Source organism: Podarcis melisellensis (assembly GCF_964234715.1).
Source record: "Podarcis melisellensis genome assembly, chromosome: 14".
Taxonomy (NCBI): domain Eukaryota; kingdom Metazoa; phylum Chordata; class Lepidosauria; order Squamata; family Lacertidae; genus Podarcis; species Podarcis melisellensis.
Window position 1 is genome coordinate 13,915,762 of NC_138546.1, and position 20,504 is coordinate 13,936,265.

Genomic DNA, 20,504 nt, shown 5'->3' on the forward strand with positions numbered 1-20,504 from the left:
ACTTGCAGTTTTCCTCTGAAGAGGTTGGGGGAGGGGAAAGGGTGCTCCTTAACTCCCTACTCAGCTTTTGCATCACTTATTCCGGTCCCTGCTTGGGTTTGCACTTAAAATTTGCCCAAGATAAATTATGCCTTGATTACTAGCTTGTGTCTCATTGCTCACCACAAACGGGGACCATTAGGTCCACACAGAAGACACTAATTGCCTGCCGCCCAGTTCACTTTGTTCTCTGTGATGAATTGCAACTGCTAACGAGGCTAGAAACAAACTTTTTTCGAGTTCCGCCGATAAGGCTTAGTGCAGAAGTCCCTGAATGCCTAAATGAAATCCAAGTCCATCTTTCTCTTTCCCTTTGGATGGATGTCATCTTTCTCAAAAACCAAAAACCAAAAACAAAAAACACAAACACAAATGAAGAGGTGATACCTACGTCACATGGAATTAACCTCCTACTGGGAAACTGCCACCCTTTGGAAGTGGTTGGGCTCCAACTCCCAACAGCCACAGCCAACGCCAACACGGCTGACAATGGAAGACCATTGGCTCCCCATCTCTGTGCCCCAGTGAACAAAAAAGTGTTTATTTGGCTCACTACTGTCACTACCAGGGATGGGAAACCTTTTTGGCTTGGTAGGCAGGAACCTTCTTGACCAATTCTGACTGGTGGGTGGGACAATCACCTGCTTGGCCAGTCACCTGACATCATGATGGCATCTGATGATTGACAGATGCGTTGCCCCAACTACTAGTTAAAGTGGCTGGGTGCTTTCCAACAACCAGCTAGTTGTCAGGCACATGGGAGCTGCTTGCTGAGCACTGAGTATAGGGCTTGCAAAGCTGATTTCTGTAGGGTGATCAAGTTCCCATCAGCTGCAAGGCAGTGACTTCAACCCTGCTTTCTGTGGGAATCGATCATATGATTGACTGTTGCCAAGGACATGTATCGGCCTGGTCCAATTTTTAAGGCTCTGATGCTAACGGAGGAGCATCAATTCTGACCCCTGAAAAATGAGTCCTGAGGCTGCTGATTCTTGGAGAAGGCAGGTGAGCAGGCAGCAATTGTAAGTAGGAGTTGCAGCAGCAGTAGGGCCAAATGGGGGCCCCTGGGAAAGCTGTAGGCCTTGGCGGATACTGAACAATGTTGACCATTGGTGCCAGCCCCCAATTTGAGTTCAACCAATGGGATTTTTAATAGGTTAGGTTGACGCTTGTGACAATACTGCCAGCAAAACCTAGACATACTATTTCAGCTGTTATCTTGCATGTGCGTTTCTCATTAACTTGCGAGATGCCCTCACACCAGCAAAACAACAGAAGAATTGCCAATCCCAAGAAATACAGTTGGTGCGATCATTTGTCAGGACATGAAAACGGCAATTCAGTCCACCGATATCTCAGTAAACAGAACAAGACCGGCATCCATCTCCTTAATAGGACATTAATGTCGCCGATTTGCCACACATGCCATTAAAAACACTGAAGCCTACCTAAGCCTCTCTCAATTGCCAAAGAAAATGCAGAATTTATAGGCCAGGACATAATGACTACGAACAAAAATTTGTTCAATTAGCTGTGTGGGCTTTAATTAAAATTTGTGATTTAGCAAGAAAAAATGATGAAATAAATAGCTTTAGGCAGCTGTGCCATTTGCAAAGAATGTGTGGCTCAGGATGAGAGCGGTTTAGCACTTGACAGAGTCAGACTGAAATCAGGGAGACTAAAATCCAACTCAGCCATCGAAGTCATTGGATGACCTTGGGCCAGTCACTCTCCCAGACTACCTCGCAGGGTTGTAGGAAGGATAAAATGTTGAGGGTGGGAAAGTACTATGTACACAATCCTGAACACCTTGAAGGAAGGGTGGGGATTAAATGGATTCAATAAAAAACAATTTAAGGCAATTATTACAAGGAAACATCCTCTGGAAATTCCTTGGCAGGCTAAGAAAATCTGATCTTACCTGCTGAACTGAAGCTTACAATCATTGAATTATTGAGTTGCAAGGGATCCTAAGGGTTATCAAGTCCAACCGCCTGCAATGCAGGTTTTGTTTTTGCCCAAGGTGGATTTCGAACACACAACCCTGAGGTTTAGAATCTCGTGCTCTACCGACTGAGCTACCCACAGGGCAAATGGGTTAAGCAACATCTCTCTTTGAATTTTCTACATACCTGATAAGAATTTTCTGAGCAAGATTGGATTTTCTCAAGGTACAGCCTCAGAACAGTGAGAAAAGCTCTGGGACCCAGGGGGAATGAATTGGTACACAACACAGTGCAGTCAAAAGGGGGTCAAATGAAAGTGTGGAGAAGTCCATATCTGGCAGATCTGGCCTCAGTTAGGAAGTAGGAGCCATGGTAGTTTCAGAACAAAGAAAAGGAAACCATGTTCAGTTTAAAAGAGGAAGGGAAACAAAAAAGATAACAGTGATGCTTACCTCAGAGAACTGAAGCCTTCCAAAATCACTTGGTGGACTTGCAATTTTAAACACCTTTTTGGGCATCACCCATGTCTCTAAGGTCTCCAGCTTACTGGCAGCCAGATTGGTAGCATGGTGCTTGACAAGGAAACCCTGAAAATGATCAGCAAGGAAGTAGAGTTGGACGGAGAATGGGTGGCCCATTGGGTAGTACCTGGAAAACATAAATGCCAATGGAGAAGTGTCTGATTAGCTGCGGAAAAACAGAGTTAGTGGTCTGGCAGTGGGTGAGGCTCTTACAGCTACAGTGACGTTGAGTTCATTGGAATGAGGATTTCCCACACTACTTCTTAAACCTGTTTTTAAGCCTGGGTGGGGTGGGGGGCATGGCGAAGGGCACCGAGATGGGACCCTGGAGAGCAAGGTCTCTCAATCCACAGCAGTTAATTGAGAGCTATTGAGAGCTGCCATTTACGTTCACTACAACCCCTTGGGGCGATTCAGCATTTCTGGGTCCTGTGGGAAATTTAAATGGCAGCTCCCAGACTCACAAACTTTTAAAAATTGCACTGGCTGCCAGCTGGCCACTGGGCTAAGTTTAAGGTGTTGGTTGTGGTGTATAAACTCCTCTACAGTACAGCTTGGGACCAGGATGCCTAAAATATCCATCTTGCCCCTTATATACCCAATCAATCACTGTGCTCTGCAGGACAGGGCCTCCTGCAGAGTCCACACCTCATGATATACAAATCTGGCTTTTATTGCTATGGCACCTCCTTTCTGGAATTCCCTCCCATTAAATATTAGACAGGTGCTACCCTTGTTGTCTACATAAATAAATAAAGCTGAAAGGTGCGATCGCAATCTGTGAGTGAGTGAGAGTGAAAAGGATATTATTGAAGAGAAAGAGAAATGGAGACTGGCAAGAGAGAAATAGGGAGAAGGGGACTCCCTCCTCATTTTTGACTCTGTCCTGCGCCCATCAGCTTCTTGATCCCCGTTGGCTTGCAGCTGCTGACAGATTAGCCCAGAGGGAATGTAGACCTCAGCTGCGTGGAGGAGAAGAGGTACTTGCCACCTGCTGTAGACTGAAGGAACTCTGAACTTACCGGCAGCTGTTTTCACCATCGGTGTGGAAGGAGGTTTCTGCTCTCCTCAGGCCCAAGCGAGCAAATGAGTGGTACATGGTCAGCATGACGTCACTGATGCTATGGATCCCGTCTGGTTCGTCATAGACATTCTCCCAGTACGATCTCAGGCCTGGAGTGCCCGATGGGTAGTTGCCATACAAGTAGTAATCCAGCTGGCCAATTATTTCTTGATTCACCACCGCTTCAAATTTGCGTGCAAAGAAGGTCGGTCTTGTGGTTTGCTGTGTCAATAAGAACAATTTTTTTTACAACGTGGTTTCTGTGATTTTTTTTTAAATAACACAAAATGTTACACCTTACACGTCATGCTGATGCAAGAACGGATGTCAGAAAATTCAGATGTCAGAAAATTCAGAACGGATGTCAGAAAGTTCAGATGTAGAGAAACCGGGCTGGGGGTGGGGGTGGGAGGAAAAAGCCACTTGCAAAGTGTCAACAAAGTGCTGGCAGATTGGGAGAACGAGTATCAAAGAGATGAGACCCAGTAATTTAATTGTGAACTTTTGTGTATGGGTTATTTGCTGTTCGAGCGCAGGGGTTGCGAACCTTTTTGCGCCAATGAGCACATTCAGAATTTTGAGAAAGTGCTGCTGGCATCATTCACAAAATGGCTGCCTTGAGCCTGGCATAACACAAATGGCTGCCATGGGTGGGTGGGTGCCTGACAGGTGCCATAACTTAAAATGGCTGCCATGGGGGCATGACATAAAAGCTTCAATGTAAGAGAGGCTGAGTCAGTGCAAACAGGAAATGAGCAGGGAAAGCAAATCGTCTCTTGAGCGTTTTTGAGGGGATATTTATTCAGACCTTTTGTGAACACCACAGGACTCACTGGTGGGTACACTGGTGTCTGTGGAAGCCATGATATGTTAACAAGAGTTTGGGAAAGTGGATGCTGGTGATAGGGGGCTCTAACATTTTTCTATAACAGGCTGAACTGGGATGCTGCTCATGATTTATGTGTTTCTCTAACACCGCTCTGTTAGACTGTAAAAGCCTTCTTTGTTTTCTGCAATTTTTTTTAAATATAGAGGGATAGAAAATGTCAAGCTTGAAAGCACCGAGATCAAAAGCCTTCTGAAAAGTCAACACCACCCGTCAAATTTGCTTTCGGAGTGGCTCCAATTATGTTTATTCTCTCCATTTGCAGCCAGAATGCCTGGAATGCATGAAGCATTCTCACCAGGAACACAGGTTTACTTTTGGGCAGGGGGTGGGAAATCAGGGACCCTCCAGAACTTGTTGGGCAACCCAGCTACCTGAGATGCTTAAAACTGAAAATGCCAGCGACTGAACCTGGGACCTCCTTTGTGCAAGTGGGAGCCCTCCAACCAGTGTTTGGAATGAATTAGTTTGGTTTAATGAAGTTTACTGAATGAGTTCAAAAATATCTGGACTATGCCTGAACATATAGCTCCCATAATTGCTGAGAACAGAATGTGAACTAAATTCATTTTGGGGCAGGACTTTGACTGATTTCCAGTTCATCATCAAGTTCATTCTCTTACATGTGTGGGGTTTTTTTATGCTTCAGACACTTTGGGCCTTTAAGCTTCAAGATCATAATTTCTGAGGAAAAATAGAATCATAGAATGAAAAGATGAGCCAAAAAAATAATAGAATTGTAGAGTTGGAAGGGACCATGAGGGTCAGATTTAGTCCAACCCACTGAAATACAGGAATCTTTTGTCCAACGTGGGACTCAAACCCATGACTCATGCTCTGCTGACCGAGCTATAAGTAAACAATTCACATTCCACTGTGTGCATGAGTTTTTGGATATCTTCTTAGCCTTCTTTAATTATATTTTGTACTTCAGCACAGCAGCCAGTAACATTCTGCATGTTGGGGTTGTTGTTTTGGGGGGGCTGAGGGTCATTTGGTTGAATTTGAATTGAACTGTGAACTGAACTAGCTTGTTATGTAAAGGGATGAAGGCAAACTTGCATTGGTTCCTTTCTGGACATGTTGAGCTTGAACTAGATTCTTTAAAAAAACTAACATTCAAATCTCTAGATACACCATAGACTGAAACACCAGATGGAGCTTCTGTGGGAGGGAAGGGCAGCTGGATCTAGATTCAACCCTTGGCATCATCTTTTAAAAAAGAAATGTAATAGGACCAGGCGACAGTGACCAGAACTCATGGAGAGCTGCTGTCAGGTAAAGCAGACAGTATGGGATAGAGCAGAAGGTGTCAGCCTGGTGTCCTCCAGTTAATGATGGACCCCAACTCTCACACATGAGAACGTAAGAAAAACCTGCTGGATCCAGCATTACAATGGCGTGACTAACAAACCTAATAAAATACTAACTTACCTGAAATCGGTGGAAATCGGCCGGCTTGAAATCATTAGGGGAGCAGCCACACCAGTCCACAATATTCTTGTACTGGCATTTGCAACCCAGCTTGCGGTTCCAGTTTGTGATGTGCAGGTTGTTGTCCACCATTGTGTTGCAGTGAGGGCTGTTTTCCAGGACGGTGTGGAAGAAAGACTGTTGGGAGGTGGAGGGAAACACAAAACCCAGTGGTGTTGGTACATTAGAGTGAGAGGACACTATGGTCACATCCATCCCGTGCTTTCATGATATGGTTTCCACCAAAGAATCCTGGGAGCCGTAGTTTGTTAAGGGTGCCGACCTCACAGAGCTACCATTCCTAACACTCTTAACAAATTATAGTTAAAGTGGGGGTAGGAATGCTTAAATGTATGGAGTCAAGCACATTAAGAGATGGTTACAAGCATATGGGCTGAAGAGATCACATAGTGCGCTGCACTTGTTCTCAAACCATTTTTCTCTGTGGACCGTCTGAAAATTGCTGGTGTGTGTGTGTGTTATTACTATTTTATTTATTTGCAGCATTTATACCTCGCTCTTTTGCCAAAAAGACTCTCAAACAGTATACAAAAAGGGTATCAAGCAGTGCCGCATTTATGCATAAGCTAAACAAGCTATAGTTTAGGGCCCCACTCTCTTGGCCCCCCCCAAAAAAAAAACTAAAGAAAAAAAACACTGGATGTACATTTCCAAAAATATAAGATAAGTTCAACAATTACTTTGATAAAATACATATTTTGTTATGTGCAAAGGGCTTTAGATACCTATTAGGTTCATAAATTACCATATAGCATATATTCAACACAAAAAAACAGTGACAATTTGTTGTTGACAAAGGACAGCTGGACATATAAAGGGCCCCATTACCTTCAGCAGCTTAGGGCCTCATCAAACCTAAATCCAGTTCTGGTACCAAGATTATGAAACTCCCTCCCCAAAATAAGTTATGCCGACCCCTTTTCTCTTGAACTTTAGGAAGACAGAGGCGATTTTATTAAGCTGCTGTGTCAATGCATTTTAAAATCGAATACATTGTTTTCTCTCTCTCTCTGGCTGCTGTTTTAATAATTTAATTGACGTGTTTGGTATTTTTGATTATTACAAGATCTCTCATTGTGGTTTTTTTGGTTTTTGTGTGTGTGTGTTTTGCTGTAGTGGGGAGATTAACCTTGAGGAAAATTTTCCTATTAATTATTTAAAAATGACAATTCTAGAAGATAGCTGGGACAGTCATTGCATTTTAGATTTCTGGAACAGGAAAGTGGTTTTATAACACCAACACTGAAAAACGCCACAGGAAGGAGCACCTGAAGGAGGAGGAGATCATATTTAATTCTGCTGTTTTGCATTTAAAGTTGTATCTCCAGTCAGGGTCCTTTCCCCCCTCAGATAAATTTCCCAATGTGGTGGTGGTGATTTCAAGGTCAAAATCTCCCACCAATTAACGAGAGGAAATAGTAAAAGTAATAAAAGAAAAGACAACCACCCCAAGCCGAGCCAATTCCTCTCTGTCTACTACCGCTGATTTATTTGGAAGTTGCAATGTGCCCATAGGTGAAAATGACCTCGCAGTGAAAGACCCAGTTTGCCCCTAAGGCAACAGAAGGGACGCTCTGTCTCTTGCAATTATTTCCGAAGCTGCTAAGTCTATTTGCCAATTCAAGGGAGTGAGAAATTCCAATGGGTTTCTTCTTCTTCTAATTATACCACTGTAATTTCAGTGTTTACTTTAATCCCATAGTAATGGAGACTGACAGGCCCAGCGCCACCACAAGGCACCCTCAGGCAGTTACTGGGGCCCCAGCATCTCTGAGGAGTTTTGCCCACATTCATAACTGGGGTGGGGGGCAGAGGATCTGTTTGGTATCCAGAAGACCCCGCATCTCTGGAGTCTACAGTTAAGGTTGAGAAAAACCCCTGACTGAAGCCTTGGAGAGCCACGTTCATGCTATACATTTAAAACACTATGGCACCACTTTAACAGTTATGGCTTCGCCCAAGGAATTCTGGGACCTGGTTAGTTTTGTCAAGGGTGCTGAGAGTTGTTTGGATCACTCACAGAGTTCCCTGTCAGAATAGACTTATTGCTATCATACTCTGGGAATTGTAGCTCTGCAGGGGAGGGGGAAGGGGTCTCCTAAAAAACTCTCAGCACCTTTAGCAAACTACAGCTCCCACAATTCTTTGGGACAAGCCACGAGTGTTTAAAGCGGTATCATTGTGGTTTAAATGTATGGAGTGAATGTGGCCTCGATATAAGGGCAGCTTCCTATCTTCCCATGTCCAGGGAGGCTTTGTTTTTTGGGACAGTGGCGAGGATTTTTCTTCTCCCGGACCTTATGCACCCCCCCATTTTGAGCTACAACTCCCAATTTCCCTGACAAACTGTATGGCTGGGGCTGATGGGAGTTATAGTTCAACACTTCTGCACATCAGGTTGGACATGAGAGTTGGTTAACATGAGAGTGGGCTCCCTAGTTATTTATTTTTATTATAATTTTGAAGGAGTCGGATACAAAACCTAGCTGAGGAAATCTTGTGGGTAGAAAAACTGAAACAGGATAAACATTGGGCGGTTAAAAAGCAAAAGGCCTTTACAGAACAGTGAGTTCTTTTGTAAAATATCAACTATAGGGTGATCTGCAGACACACGGAATGGCATTAGTATGGTTGACCGCCTATCCCCCTGGACAAGCCCCTTGCCCCCTTTTAAAAAAATGTTAAATGACAGGCCAGTGAATATGGATTTTACGCTTGAATTGTCTAGTTAAACCCATTAAGGCATACATTGTCATTCAGGCAAAAAGCCGGGACTGAGGAGAGGAGGGGAAGAGAAACCTACCCAATTACCCACTGCCCTGTCCTTTTATACTAGCAGAGAAGGCCGTTGCAAAGATAAGCAGAATAAAAGGTTAACAGAGTTGAAAGGGAAGACGATACCTTTCGTTTCCCTTTAGGAGAAGCAGGATTAAAAGGAGAACATTTAATATATGTGTAAGCGAAAAGGAGAAAGGGGATCAGTCGTCTTCTGAATGCATTAAGGACTAGTGGATAGAAGAAAGATGGATGTCACCTACACACTTAATATAACTTTTGGTCACCATTACTAATGAGAATGACAGAGGAACAAAAAAATCCAGTTAATGCAACACATAATTTATGGAAACCGCCGCCACAAGATGGTAGCATTGGACATGGGCTTTGTGACAATTTTGTCCCTCTAGTCCAGCATTCTGTTCTCATGGTAGCCACCCAGATGCCTGTGGGAAGCCTGCAGGCAAGACCCGAGCACAAAGGCACTCTCCCCTCCTGTGGCTTCCAATGACTGGCATTCAGAATAATTTCGGCATCTGACAATGAAAGCAGAGCACAGTCATCATGGCCAATAGCTGTGGATAGCCTTCTCCTCCACAAATTCATATACACTTCTTTTAAAGGTAAAGGTAAAGGGACCCCTGACCATTTACCTTCCCGCTGAAGCAGTACCTATTTATCTACTTGCACTCTGACGTGCTTTCAAACTGCTAGGTTGGCAGGAGCAGGGACCGAGCAACAGGAGCTCACCCCGTCAACCTTCTGATCAGCAAGTCCTAGGCTCTGTGGTTTAACCCACGGCGCCACCTGCATCCCTAAACCTCTTTTTAAGCCGTCCAAATTGGCAGCAGTCCTGCAGGAGGGAGTTCCATAGTTTAACAAGGGGCTGCATGGAGAAGTACTTTCTTTTCTTGGACTCTCCCAAAATTCAGCTTCAATGGACATCCACGAGTTCTAGTGTTATGAAAGAGGGAGAAATACTTTCTTCTAGCCATTTTGCAAACTGTATCATGTTGCTTCTTATTCACCCTTTCTCTTAACTGAAAACCCCATATGCCACATGCTTTCTTAATCTCACAGAGTTTAGGCTACCATTCCCTATCTTGTTGCCCTCTAGATGCTGTTGTACTCAGACAGTGTAGCCAATGATCAATCATGGTGAGAGCTGTAGCCTGCAAATATCTGGAGGGCAACAGGTTTGGCTGACTTGGGCTGTTCATTACGATAGCTAAACTGAGTCTCCCTGTTCAGTTGCTGAATGCCAGCTGCTGTGGGACAAACATTGGCTTTAGGCTTATGAAGGCTTTTTTTCTAGAAAAAGAGGTGCTGGAACTTGTTGAGCTTTTTTTTAGGGGGGCCTGGGGGCCTCTGGTGGAACGCTAAAGGTTGGACTAGGTCATGGGTAGGCAAACTAAGGCCCGGGGCCCGGATCCAGCCCAACTGCCTTCTAAATCCGGTCCAGGAATCAGCATGTTTTTACATGAGTAGAATGTGTCCTTTTATTTAAAATGCATCTCTGGGTTATTCATGGGGCACAGGAATTCGTTCATTCCCCCCCTCAAAATATAGTCCGGCCCCCCACAAGGTCTGAGTGACAGTGGACTGGCTCCCTGCTGAAAAAGTTTGCTGACGCCTGGACTAGGTGTTCCTCATGGAACAAAAAGAGACCTCGGCTTGATCAGAACAAAGGCCTGTCTAGTCCAGCATCCTTCCTCCACCCTCCCCATGGTGGCCAACCAGCTGCCTGTGAGAAGTCCAAAACAGGACAAGAGGGCAACAGCATTCCCCCATCATTTCTCACCAGGGACTTGCATTCAGTGAAATACCACCTCTGACCCTGGAGGGCAGTATACATGATATGAGGAGCCACACTGATAGCCTTGTCCTCCGTGAACTCAGGAGGAACAGCCGGCAAGAATTCTGCTCCCTCCACAACATACCAATCAGGTTCCATCACCTGAGGCAGCTTCCTCACCCTGCCTAATGATAGGGCTGGCCTTGATTTTTAGAAAGGTAATGTATGTTAAAGTGGAGCAGCTTCAAAGCAAGCAAGCAAGCAAGCAAGCAAGCAAGCAAGCAAGCAAGCAAGCAACCAACCAACCAACCAACCAATAACCAAAGGAAAAAGCCTTTCATAACACTGAACAGCTATAATTCAGACATTCAGGAATTACCCCTGTGCTGTTTTTATTTTTCTGTGGTGGGACAGGGCTCTCCGCAAGTTTACTCACCTCAGCTGGGAGTAATGTGTAGGAGTAGAACCTTTTCATCTTCGTCACCAGGTCATCATTAGAAAAGGTGATATATTCCACAAACTTCCTGTTCAACAGGAACCAGTCTGACCCGCCATCCACAGTTATTCCTTCCGGAATCTTCCGGTCACCAAGGCGCCACATGTGGGTATCACATTCCAGGAAAAGCCTGTCCAGCCCTTGTTTTCTAATAAACCTGGAGAGGAGGGAAAGGAAATGTTAAAAATACACGTAACGGGTAGGAAAGATAAGAGACTCTTGGAACATATGTGATTATAGCAGGAGGTAAAAGGCGGTGGGGGAAAGAGAGAAACAACTAAAGCAGGAGTAGAACACCCTCCACTGTGAAAAATGTCATGCAAATTGTCTGAGGGATTAAAGATTCACCAGCAGCAGGTACAAGAAAACAGAGGATAGTAAATAAGGGACAGTTTGCTCCCTTCTCTGGCTATGTACACACCATACAATTAAAGCACGTGCCTTTGCCCAAAGAATCTTGGGAACTGTAGTTTCTTAAGGGTGCTAGGTGCTGTAGCTCGGTGAGGTGTAACTACAGTTCCCAACATTCTTTGGAGTGGGAAATGTGTTTTAAGTATATGGTGTATACACTGTCTCTCTCTTAAACATTGTACTAAACACCTTTGTGTACCTTCCTGGTCCCCACGAAACTCTGGTGCTTAAGCAGTTAGCATTCTTATCCTTGATTAGAATTTATTTCAAAAAGCAACAGAGCCCAGAGAAAGAAAATGGGCTGTTTTCCAAATCTAATTAATGAAAAACAAAGCCCAGACATACGAGCCTCTCTGTGCGTTTACGGCGCTTAGAGGACAAAAGGGAAGATAAGAAGTTGAGAATTTTTTATTTCAGTTTATTTCCATAGATGAGCTCCTAATTCCACATTCTATTATAAAAGGGATAATGGAAATGTCTTGCAATTTTAATGGGGTGTTCTAGAATCTCCAAATACAATATTTATGCAATTCTCTGCGAAATTAAATATGCATGCATGTGAAAGTTCAGTCATTTATTTCTATTATTTGGTGATGGTGGTGGGGACGCCTCTGAAAAAAACCATGTTTACTTTGAATATGCAATTTACATGGATTATTTTCAGGCCCTCAGAACTCTCCTCAGCCCAGGCCACACTCCTCACAGGACCTATTATTACTATTATTATTTATTAAATTGGTATACCGCCCTATACCTGCAGGTCTCAGGGCAGTTTCAACATAAAATCACAATATAAAGACACAAAATACATAATTAAAACAAAGACAGCACAATACATCCCCCCCCTCCCCAACACATTTTAAAAGGACATTGGATGCCAGTCAGCCAAAGGCCTGGTTAAAGAGGGATGTTTTCGCCTAGCGCCTAAAGTGTATAATGAAGTCACACTCTAGAAAATTTTGCCTGCCTGGAATCTGTCCTTGAATTTGGATAATAATGCCTGTTGCTTGCCTGGCTGGCAGACAAAGGGGCTGAGAATGTGTAAAAATTAGCCTGTGAAATTACATTAATTGCACCACCCACTTTTACTTCTGGCCCTGCCCACCACTGGCATGTGGCCCCTGGAAGGTTAGTCAGAAGGGATTGTGGCCCTTGGCTTGGAAAAGGCTTTGCACCCCTGAATTTTTTTAAAAGTGTATGTGTGTGTGTATCCCTGCAGAAGCTTAGAGCCAAGATACTGTTCAGGGATTGTCCGGTTCCCAGTTCAAAGTGAGTAATATCACCCACGAGGCTAATTAATTGCTGATTGCAACTTGGCAACAACTGAAATGAAAACCTGAAATCCCACCTCTGATAAGTCCTTCCAGCGAAAGGTAAGGAACAAAGAAAACTAAATCAGCGCTGTCCATTGGAGATTAAATATTCCTCTTCCAGCATTAATCATTCTAATGCTCTGCAATAAAATCTAAATGACTTCTTGAATTAAAAAGGTTGGCAGAGGGTTCGGTGTCCCCCCCTCCCCCCGCTTTTCTTCCTAGCAATTAACAACCAACAGATTTGTTGGGAGTATTTACTAACAAACCATTTGTCATTGTTACTTTTTAACATATGGTTCGAATAGTCACATATTTCACCCAGCGGAGAGGCTGTATCTATGCCACAAAATGTATTTGTTTCCAATACTTTAATGGAAAAGTTTGTTGCTGTGAAGTACAAGAACATCAATGGGTTTCTTTAAAAGTAGCCAACAACAGGGGCAAGTGAAGATTTTTGTCACACGCTGCTTCCCAAAAAACATCTACTAGATATTTTGGAAAGTAATTTGTCATCTTTGCTGTGCTTTTAAATATCCCTTACGATATTGTACCAAAATTTGCATGATGGTTCCTGAAATCAATGAGCAAGTTTTCATCGATGTTGGGATACAGCTGGAAGCCATTTTGAATCAAGGCGGTGGACTGAACTTTCGCAACTGCACTGAGGGGTCTGTTTTCATATAATTCTGAAGCAATAATGTATATGGGGCTCCTGGGGTGGCCCCTGATGTTTTTTCGCTGTATGCAAAATGCTCCAATGTCCCCCTGCAGATCTGGGCCACATCCTGGTCCCACTACTGCAACTGCATCCTCGTCTGCAGTGGCATTCACACTGCTCCCATGCATTTGCCCCTAACCTTGCAGCCTGAGTTATATCACCCCAGTTTTTCAGCACACCTATTTATTTTAGCACCAATTTCAAAAAAATCTGTTCCTTAAATAGCATAGGATAGAAAGCCAAGTGAGGGCGCTTTGCCAAAAATGAGCAGTAAAGTTTTGTTTTGTTTTGTTTTATGGCAACCCAGGTGATAAAGTGGAGAAACAGAGCAGTCACTGTAAAACATACACATTTCTAAATGCCCCTGCTTTGCACTTAAAAAAAAAATTAGAACAAAAACAACAACATCCTGTGCGCTAATAATATTTTATTTTGTATACAGCTCCTGCAATTGCATTATGTTTCCCAGGTACAATAAGAAGGAATTCTGTAGCCAACATGTTTCAATGAGTCCTTTGGCTAAAATTTCAAACATGTAACTTGCCTCCCCCACCCCCGGCAAAAAACCCAGAGCTGCACCCATAACTAGTGAGACCATTAATGCTACCAGGAGCAAAGAGGTTAAAATACTTGGGCCGCAGGGATAATAAATTCTGCTTTATGTGCAGTACTTAGTAGTGCTGGGTATTAAATGGGTGATTCATTGTTACAGAAATACACAAGCATTTACTGGATGTGCCATTCAGACCAGCATACTGATTAATTGCTCAGAAACACTCTGCTGATAACACTGAGTGCATCCTCCCTGCTGAGGAACTGCTTTGCAGCAATTGCTTGGGAGCAGAATTGAAATGCCCTGCTGCTGGTGCCATACAGCATTTCACACAGTGTGCTATTAACTCAACTTACTAAAGCACCACAACTGTCCACAATGGGTGCACTCTACCTGCGCTGTTGGAGGCAGTGCGCTTCTGAAAACCAGTTGCTGCTGGGAAGGTCTGGTTATACTTGGATTCTGCTTGTGAGACATCTGTCTTGGTCCCTGTGAGGACAGGGTGGTGGACCACCTGTGGTCTTCTCCAACAGAGCTCTTCTTGGGTTCTTAACTACCAATGCTCTTCTCTATGCCATAACTCAGGCTTCCTCAAACTCTTCCCGCCAGATGTTTTTGGCCTACAACTCCCATGATCCCTAGCTAGCAGGGCCAGTGGTCAGGGATGATGGGAAGTGGAGTCTCAAAACATCTGGAGGGCTGAGTTTGAGGAAGTCTGCCATAACTCCTCCTACCCCATCCAATGGAGGCTGCCACTCCACTCCACCACAACAGTGCCCCTGAAACCATGCCACACCATTCTCTTCTGCAAGTGAACAGCAGCTTTGGGGGAGGGGGCTTCAACTTGTGGGAACATTCTCCCTTTGCCCAACCACTTTCTGCCCACAGATGGTTCCAGAACAGCTCTCCTGAACCGATGAGTTCTTGAAATCCGACTGTTCTCGATCGCAACCCCTCAAGTTTGTTACTGCTTTCTTTGTAATTAATTTGAAGCATTCAGTTATTTTTTTTTAAAGAGATAATTGATTCTGAATAATACATAAACTGATATGGCAGCCCTACCTATATATCACAGCACATCCTAAGATGCAATTAACTGTTTATGTATTCCAAAGGCAGCATCCCCATTAAAGACCCAGCCTATTATTCCCCAGAAGAGAGGCCAAGTGGCACATTAGCACAATTTAATATTAAATTAATGAGAAGATGAGCAGATTTAATTCATCCAAATTGCTCTTGTCCCAGCCGAGGTGAGCATCTTATGGCTTTGTGTGGAACAGTCATAATTCATGCTCTTATTTCTTCTTTTGACAGTGTTTGAGGAGCAATGATCACAAGAGTCAGAAGTGAATGGGAGGCATATCTCCATAACCCTTTCTTATTGCCTTTCTAATTTAACTCCATCGTTTGACAGGAATGCCAGCTAATGCAAAACCTGCCAGTCAAAATGAAGCAATGTGTTCCCAGTTCATTTCTGGGCCCAATTCAAGTTGCATTCACATATGTGTTCAAAGCCCTAAACAACTTGGGCTACATCTGCACCAGACATTTAAAGCAACATTTTTCACAGTTACAACTTCCCCCAAAGCATCATGGGAACTGTAGTTTGCTAAGGGTGCTGAGAGGTGTTAGGAGACCCCTATTCCCCTTGCATAACTACAATTCCCAGAGTAGCCTAAGAAACAAATCCTCTTTTCTGGGGAACTGTACGTAGCTCTGTGAAAGGAATAGGGGTCCCTCAACAACACCCTGAACTTATTACACTTCCCAGGGTTCTTTGCAGGAAGCCAAGACTGTTGGCTCCAGTCTATGACTGGTTGCTGGCTTGCTTCCAGGCCCAGTTCAAGGTGTGCTCACATAGCCCTAAGTGAGTTGATAGCCAAATGACCACCTCTGCTCCTACAAATTTTGCTGGGTGTTAAGATAGGCAGGGAGGGTCCCTCTTGGTAGTTCCACAACCATCAGATCAAGCAATAGATCTGCCATAGACATTACACCTGGGACCATGTGGTACGCTATGGGGAAAATCTCAGGAAATCAGGCGGTGTGGGCAGACTTCAAAGCCTGCTCCAACTTCCCACAGCCCAAACATATCTACCACAGACTGCCATGTAGGAAGGGTACTGGGAGAGAGGGGTGCAAAAGTCACTAAACAGCTTCCCTCAGCTGGACTTTCCTCTGTTCGATCTCTGCACAACAGCATCTACCTACCAACTGCTCAGTGTGGAAAGGGTTTAGGTCACACCCACATCATAAACCTAAAGCACATGGCTTCCCTCAAAGAACCACGGGAAGTATAGTTTACCCCTTACAGAGCTACAGTTCCCAATACCCATAGGAAACTACAGTTCCCAGAATAACTTGGGTGAAATAATGTACTTCCAATGTATGGTGTGGATATACCCTTTGATGAATTGTTTTGTTTTCATATAGTTACTGTGATAATATAGTGATTCTACTAAGAAGTCTAAATATTACTTGAAACCCTGGAAGGATTTGTACAGTATCCTGAAACACAGAATAAACAACAACAATATATTTCTGGTGGCCCAGTGTCACTTGCAAAGGGATTGGCATGGGACCATCCAAGTTCAGCACTATTGAGAATGATAAGTAACATTCTCTCCTTTAAAAAATATGACACCGTACTGTCCTAAGATATGGTTAAACTGTATTAGCAAGAGAGATAAAATATGTAAGCTGATCTCAGGAAACTCTTTGTAAAAAAAGAGAAATCAGATTAGAGTAGATAAACATATAATAAGCTTTTCATATTTTTGAGCAGATTGATACTCTGCAAGAAAATAAAATGACAACACTGTCACTTGGGTGACAAAAAGACAGAGATCTCTCTCTCCCTCCCAGCTCACTTGATATATATGCATGAAGTGGTAAGCCTTCTCAAATATGCCACTGTTTAACTGGAAGGTGCGAAATGGGCTTAATTTTGTGCCTGGCTTAGCTCTGGAATCTTATTTCAACTGCTTGTCTAAAATTGTAGAATAGGCGGATAATGAATGGTGCCCCTGAGCTGGGTCAGAGTGCATTTTTAATGTCATCTCTGAGCAACCACAGCCTGTTCTCACATGGAATGGGCAGATAACGTGGGTTTTGGGAAGATGACATAACCTCCCCACTGTCAGGAGCTACTGGGATCTGTGGGTGTCTGCCCTGCATGGTCAGCCACTGAATTGCAAATGCCAGCTTCTCAGTGAAGGACCTTCAGGCCCTGGATGGACTCAGGCTGCCCCCTGGGACAGGAAACTCAGGCTGCCCCCAGGACAGGAAACAATATAAGAGGACTTCCTGTCGCAGCAGAACCTTGTTTAAACAACAATGGCTCCCTGATCTGTTCCTGTATCTTTGTTTGTCCTTTGCTTCTGACTTACTCCTTGGTCCTAAATAATGGGTTGTTCTCTTGGTTTAAGGCCTCATCTCAAACTTCTACCCATGGCCCAGGCTTGACATCTAACTTTGCTCTTTTTAGGAATTAAGGATGGGATAGACTGAGGTTAGTGGGGTAGTGCCCCATTCACTCTCATGAACCAGCCTCCACTGTGTGCACACAAATAATTTGAATGCCATGCTCAAACTCTGATCAAAGTGTTCTGTCATGAGAATGCTTGGCCCTGCACTACCCAATACACAGATCTGTACATCTTTCTTGGGAAAACTGCAGTTGAAAGTGCAGGTTTTATTGATCACACAAAGTGAGCCAACTTTTACCTGGATTGCAAAAAAAGAAAAGAAATGAAAAGTATCACCACAATTTTTTTTTTTTATTATACTGAGAGGCACAGAAAAGGCCACATTACCTTGCATTATCTCTTCCATGGGACTTCAAGAAGTTCATGTCTCTGTATCTGGAAAGGAAGGCAACGAGCTGGTCGTTTGTCCTGTGAAATGATTGGGACAAAAAATTAAAACAGAGACTAATAGTCATACACACCAGGAACTTTACCACTGAAATGTAAGTTCAGATTTGCAAGCAGATGTTGCCTAGGCACTGATACCATGTGAGACATGTTCCAGGAGAGCCTCTTTGCCTCTTTCTCTTCTTGAAACAAAAATTCAGTCCATTTGTATTTCCTGTATCAAATCTGAGGGATCCCTCCTCGTAAAAGAAGATAAAATGTTACATTACTGAAAGACATCGCTGACTAAATTGTAGTTTGAAAATTCAATAGCAATTTATGCAAACAGATTTTCGCTTCATATTGAAGATGCTTCTCCATTCAGATTATCTATTATTTCGTATTTAAAATGTAGTTCAGTTAACCATACATTTTTTTAAAAAAACTGAATTACACCTGCCCACTCATTTCACCTAGCTCTGAACGGTCCTGACTCCAAAACTACAGCTTTGTGAAAAGCACAAGTACAAAACTGGCATCAAGTGTGAAGGGAGCACACCTGTAAAATTATCCACATCCTTTCAAAGTGCTTGGAGGCAGCAGCTGGGGAAAGGAGCAGCTCTAAGAAGGTTTTAAAATGAGCAGTCACTCGGGAAGAGTGTTTTGGTGCATTAAGACTGAAGGATTTATTATGGTATTTACAAAAGCTTATGCCAATAAACTTGCTAGTCTTTAAGGAGCCACCAAACACTTTTTGGGATGGATTGCACTGATGATCTGGAATTTAAAAACAAGAGAGAAAGGAACTTTTTGTGTGAAAAAGAAAAAGAAATAATGATATCTGGATCTGAGGAATGAATATAATGTTTGTTTATAGAAAGAAGCTTTGTTGAGTGTTATGTTGGATTGGACAAAGTGAATATTGTTTTTATATAGCAGGCAGATGAAGAACTGGAAGTTTTTTACTTCCTGAATCTTATTCCTCTATCCTTCTCTTTAAACCTCTTCTATTCTATTCTATTTACAGTGGTTCCTTGGGTTACATACGCTTCGGGTTACATACGCTCCAGGTTACAGATTCCGCTAACCCAGAAATAACGCTTCAGGTTAAGAACTTTGCTTCAGGATGAGAACAGAAATTGTGCTCCGGTGGCGCATCAGCAGCAGGAGGCCCCATTAGCTAAAGTGGTACCTCAGGTTAAAAACAGTTTCAGGTTAAGAACAGACCTCCGGAATGAATTAAGTACTTAACCTGAGGTACCACTGTATTTACTTATTAAATTGTTCTCTCTCCCTTTCTTTCTCCCCCCTTTTTGTGTTTTTATATTATCTAGATAAAAGTATTGTGTTTTTTTAAAAAATAAATATATTAAACTCTATATTTTTTCCTATAAATCTTAATAACATTTATTTAAAAAGATAGATAGAGATAGAGACATGCTCTGGAAAACCCTGAAGTTTGCAGAAATACAAAAAAACCCCTATCCCTCTTAAAAAAGCAACTCACCTCCAAACATTGAGCATGCTCAGTAGTCACAGAATGTTGATGGTTAATTGGAAAAGAAAAATTGGAAAACTTGCAAAGGAAGAAACAGAAAGTTTTTCCTACAGCGTTTCTCAACCTGTGGGTCCCCAGATGTTGTTGAACTACAACTCCCATCACCCCTAGCTAGCAAGGCCAGAGCTCAGGGATGATGGGAGTAGTAGTCCAACAACATCTGGGGACCCGCAGGTTGAGAAGTCTAACAAGACTACAGCATTCTGGAAGGAGGGAATGGTTAGCTAGCTTGAAACTCTTCCAGGAAGCAAGGTTCCACTACCAATTAAGAGCATAAGAAGAGCCTGATGTGTCAGGCCAGTGGCTCATTTGGTTCAGCATCCTGTTCTTGAGGTCCAACCAGATGCCTCTGGGAAACCCACAAGCAGGACCTGAGTGCAGCAGAATTCCCAGCAACTGGTATTCAAGAAGCATTATTGCCCCTGAACTTGTGGGATTTTGGGTTGCAGGTTCCACTTACACCCAGCTGGACATTAAAAAGGGAAAGAGGCACATTTGCAGCGGTTTATCAGTGAAAAAGTGCTTTGAGTCACTCTATGCCTGTAGTCGGGAACACGGAACTTCTTTTTCAAATGCTGCGGCAATTCCTTTTGAATACGTTGCCTGTGGAGCAAAATGACTCGTACTCCAAGTTGCACAGGGAACAAACCCAGCCAGGGAACTCTATCAACACAGTGATCCCCCTAAGTGGCCTGCATTTACAAACTCTCCAACCATCTCAAGGAACAGTTCATTATTGCCCTGATGAATAACGAACAAGTTAACCATTGACTAAGTCCAGACCAATTGGAGTATCTGTCTATCAATCAACCTAAATGGCTAGATTGGAGAAGCCTGAGACCTTCCTTTGATGCTCACTCAAGTGAGCTTTAAAAGTCTCCCGGGGTCAGAATCTGCATTTCAATTTAGCATTTGCAGGGGAAGAAACACACATTCTCTCTCCCTCTCTATCGTAAAGCCCTGCCGATTTTCACATTTGCTGCTTCACTGATTTGCCATCTTATGGGGGATGAATAGACATTTAGGGAATTTACTTAGCGATCTTTCCACATGAAAAGGCCTCAATGGCTGACATCTTA

At 43.3% G+C, this 20,504-nt stretch overlaps 1 protein-coding gene across 1 annotated transcript in view; it reads right to left on the minus strand.

The window, feature by feature from the left end:
- The window catches only part of XYLT1 (xylosyltransferase 1), a 164,025-nt gene that overhangs the window by 12,612 nt on the left and 130,909 nt on the right, over positions 1–20,504 (minus strand). The window contains exons 6-10 of the mRNA XM_081887983.1: positions 17,829–17,909; positions 10,956–11,172; positions 5,890–6,066; positions 3,529–3,791; positions 2,438–2,633 (exon numbers count right to left, since the gene is read on the minus strand). Coding sequence (XP_081744109.1) covers positions 2,438–2,633; positions 3,529–3,791; positions 5,890–6,066; positions 10,956–11,172; positions 17,829–17,909 — 934 coding nt within the window. The remainder of the gene's footprint in view (positions 1–2,437; positions 2,634–3,528; positions 3,792–5,889; positions 6,067–10,955; positions 11,173–17,828; positions 17,910–20,504) is intronic.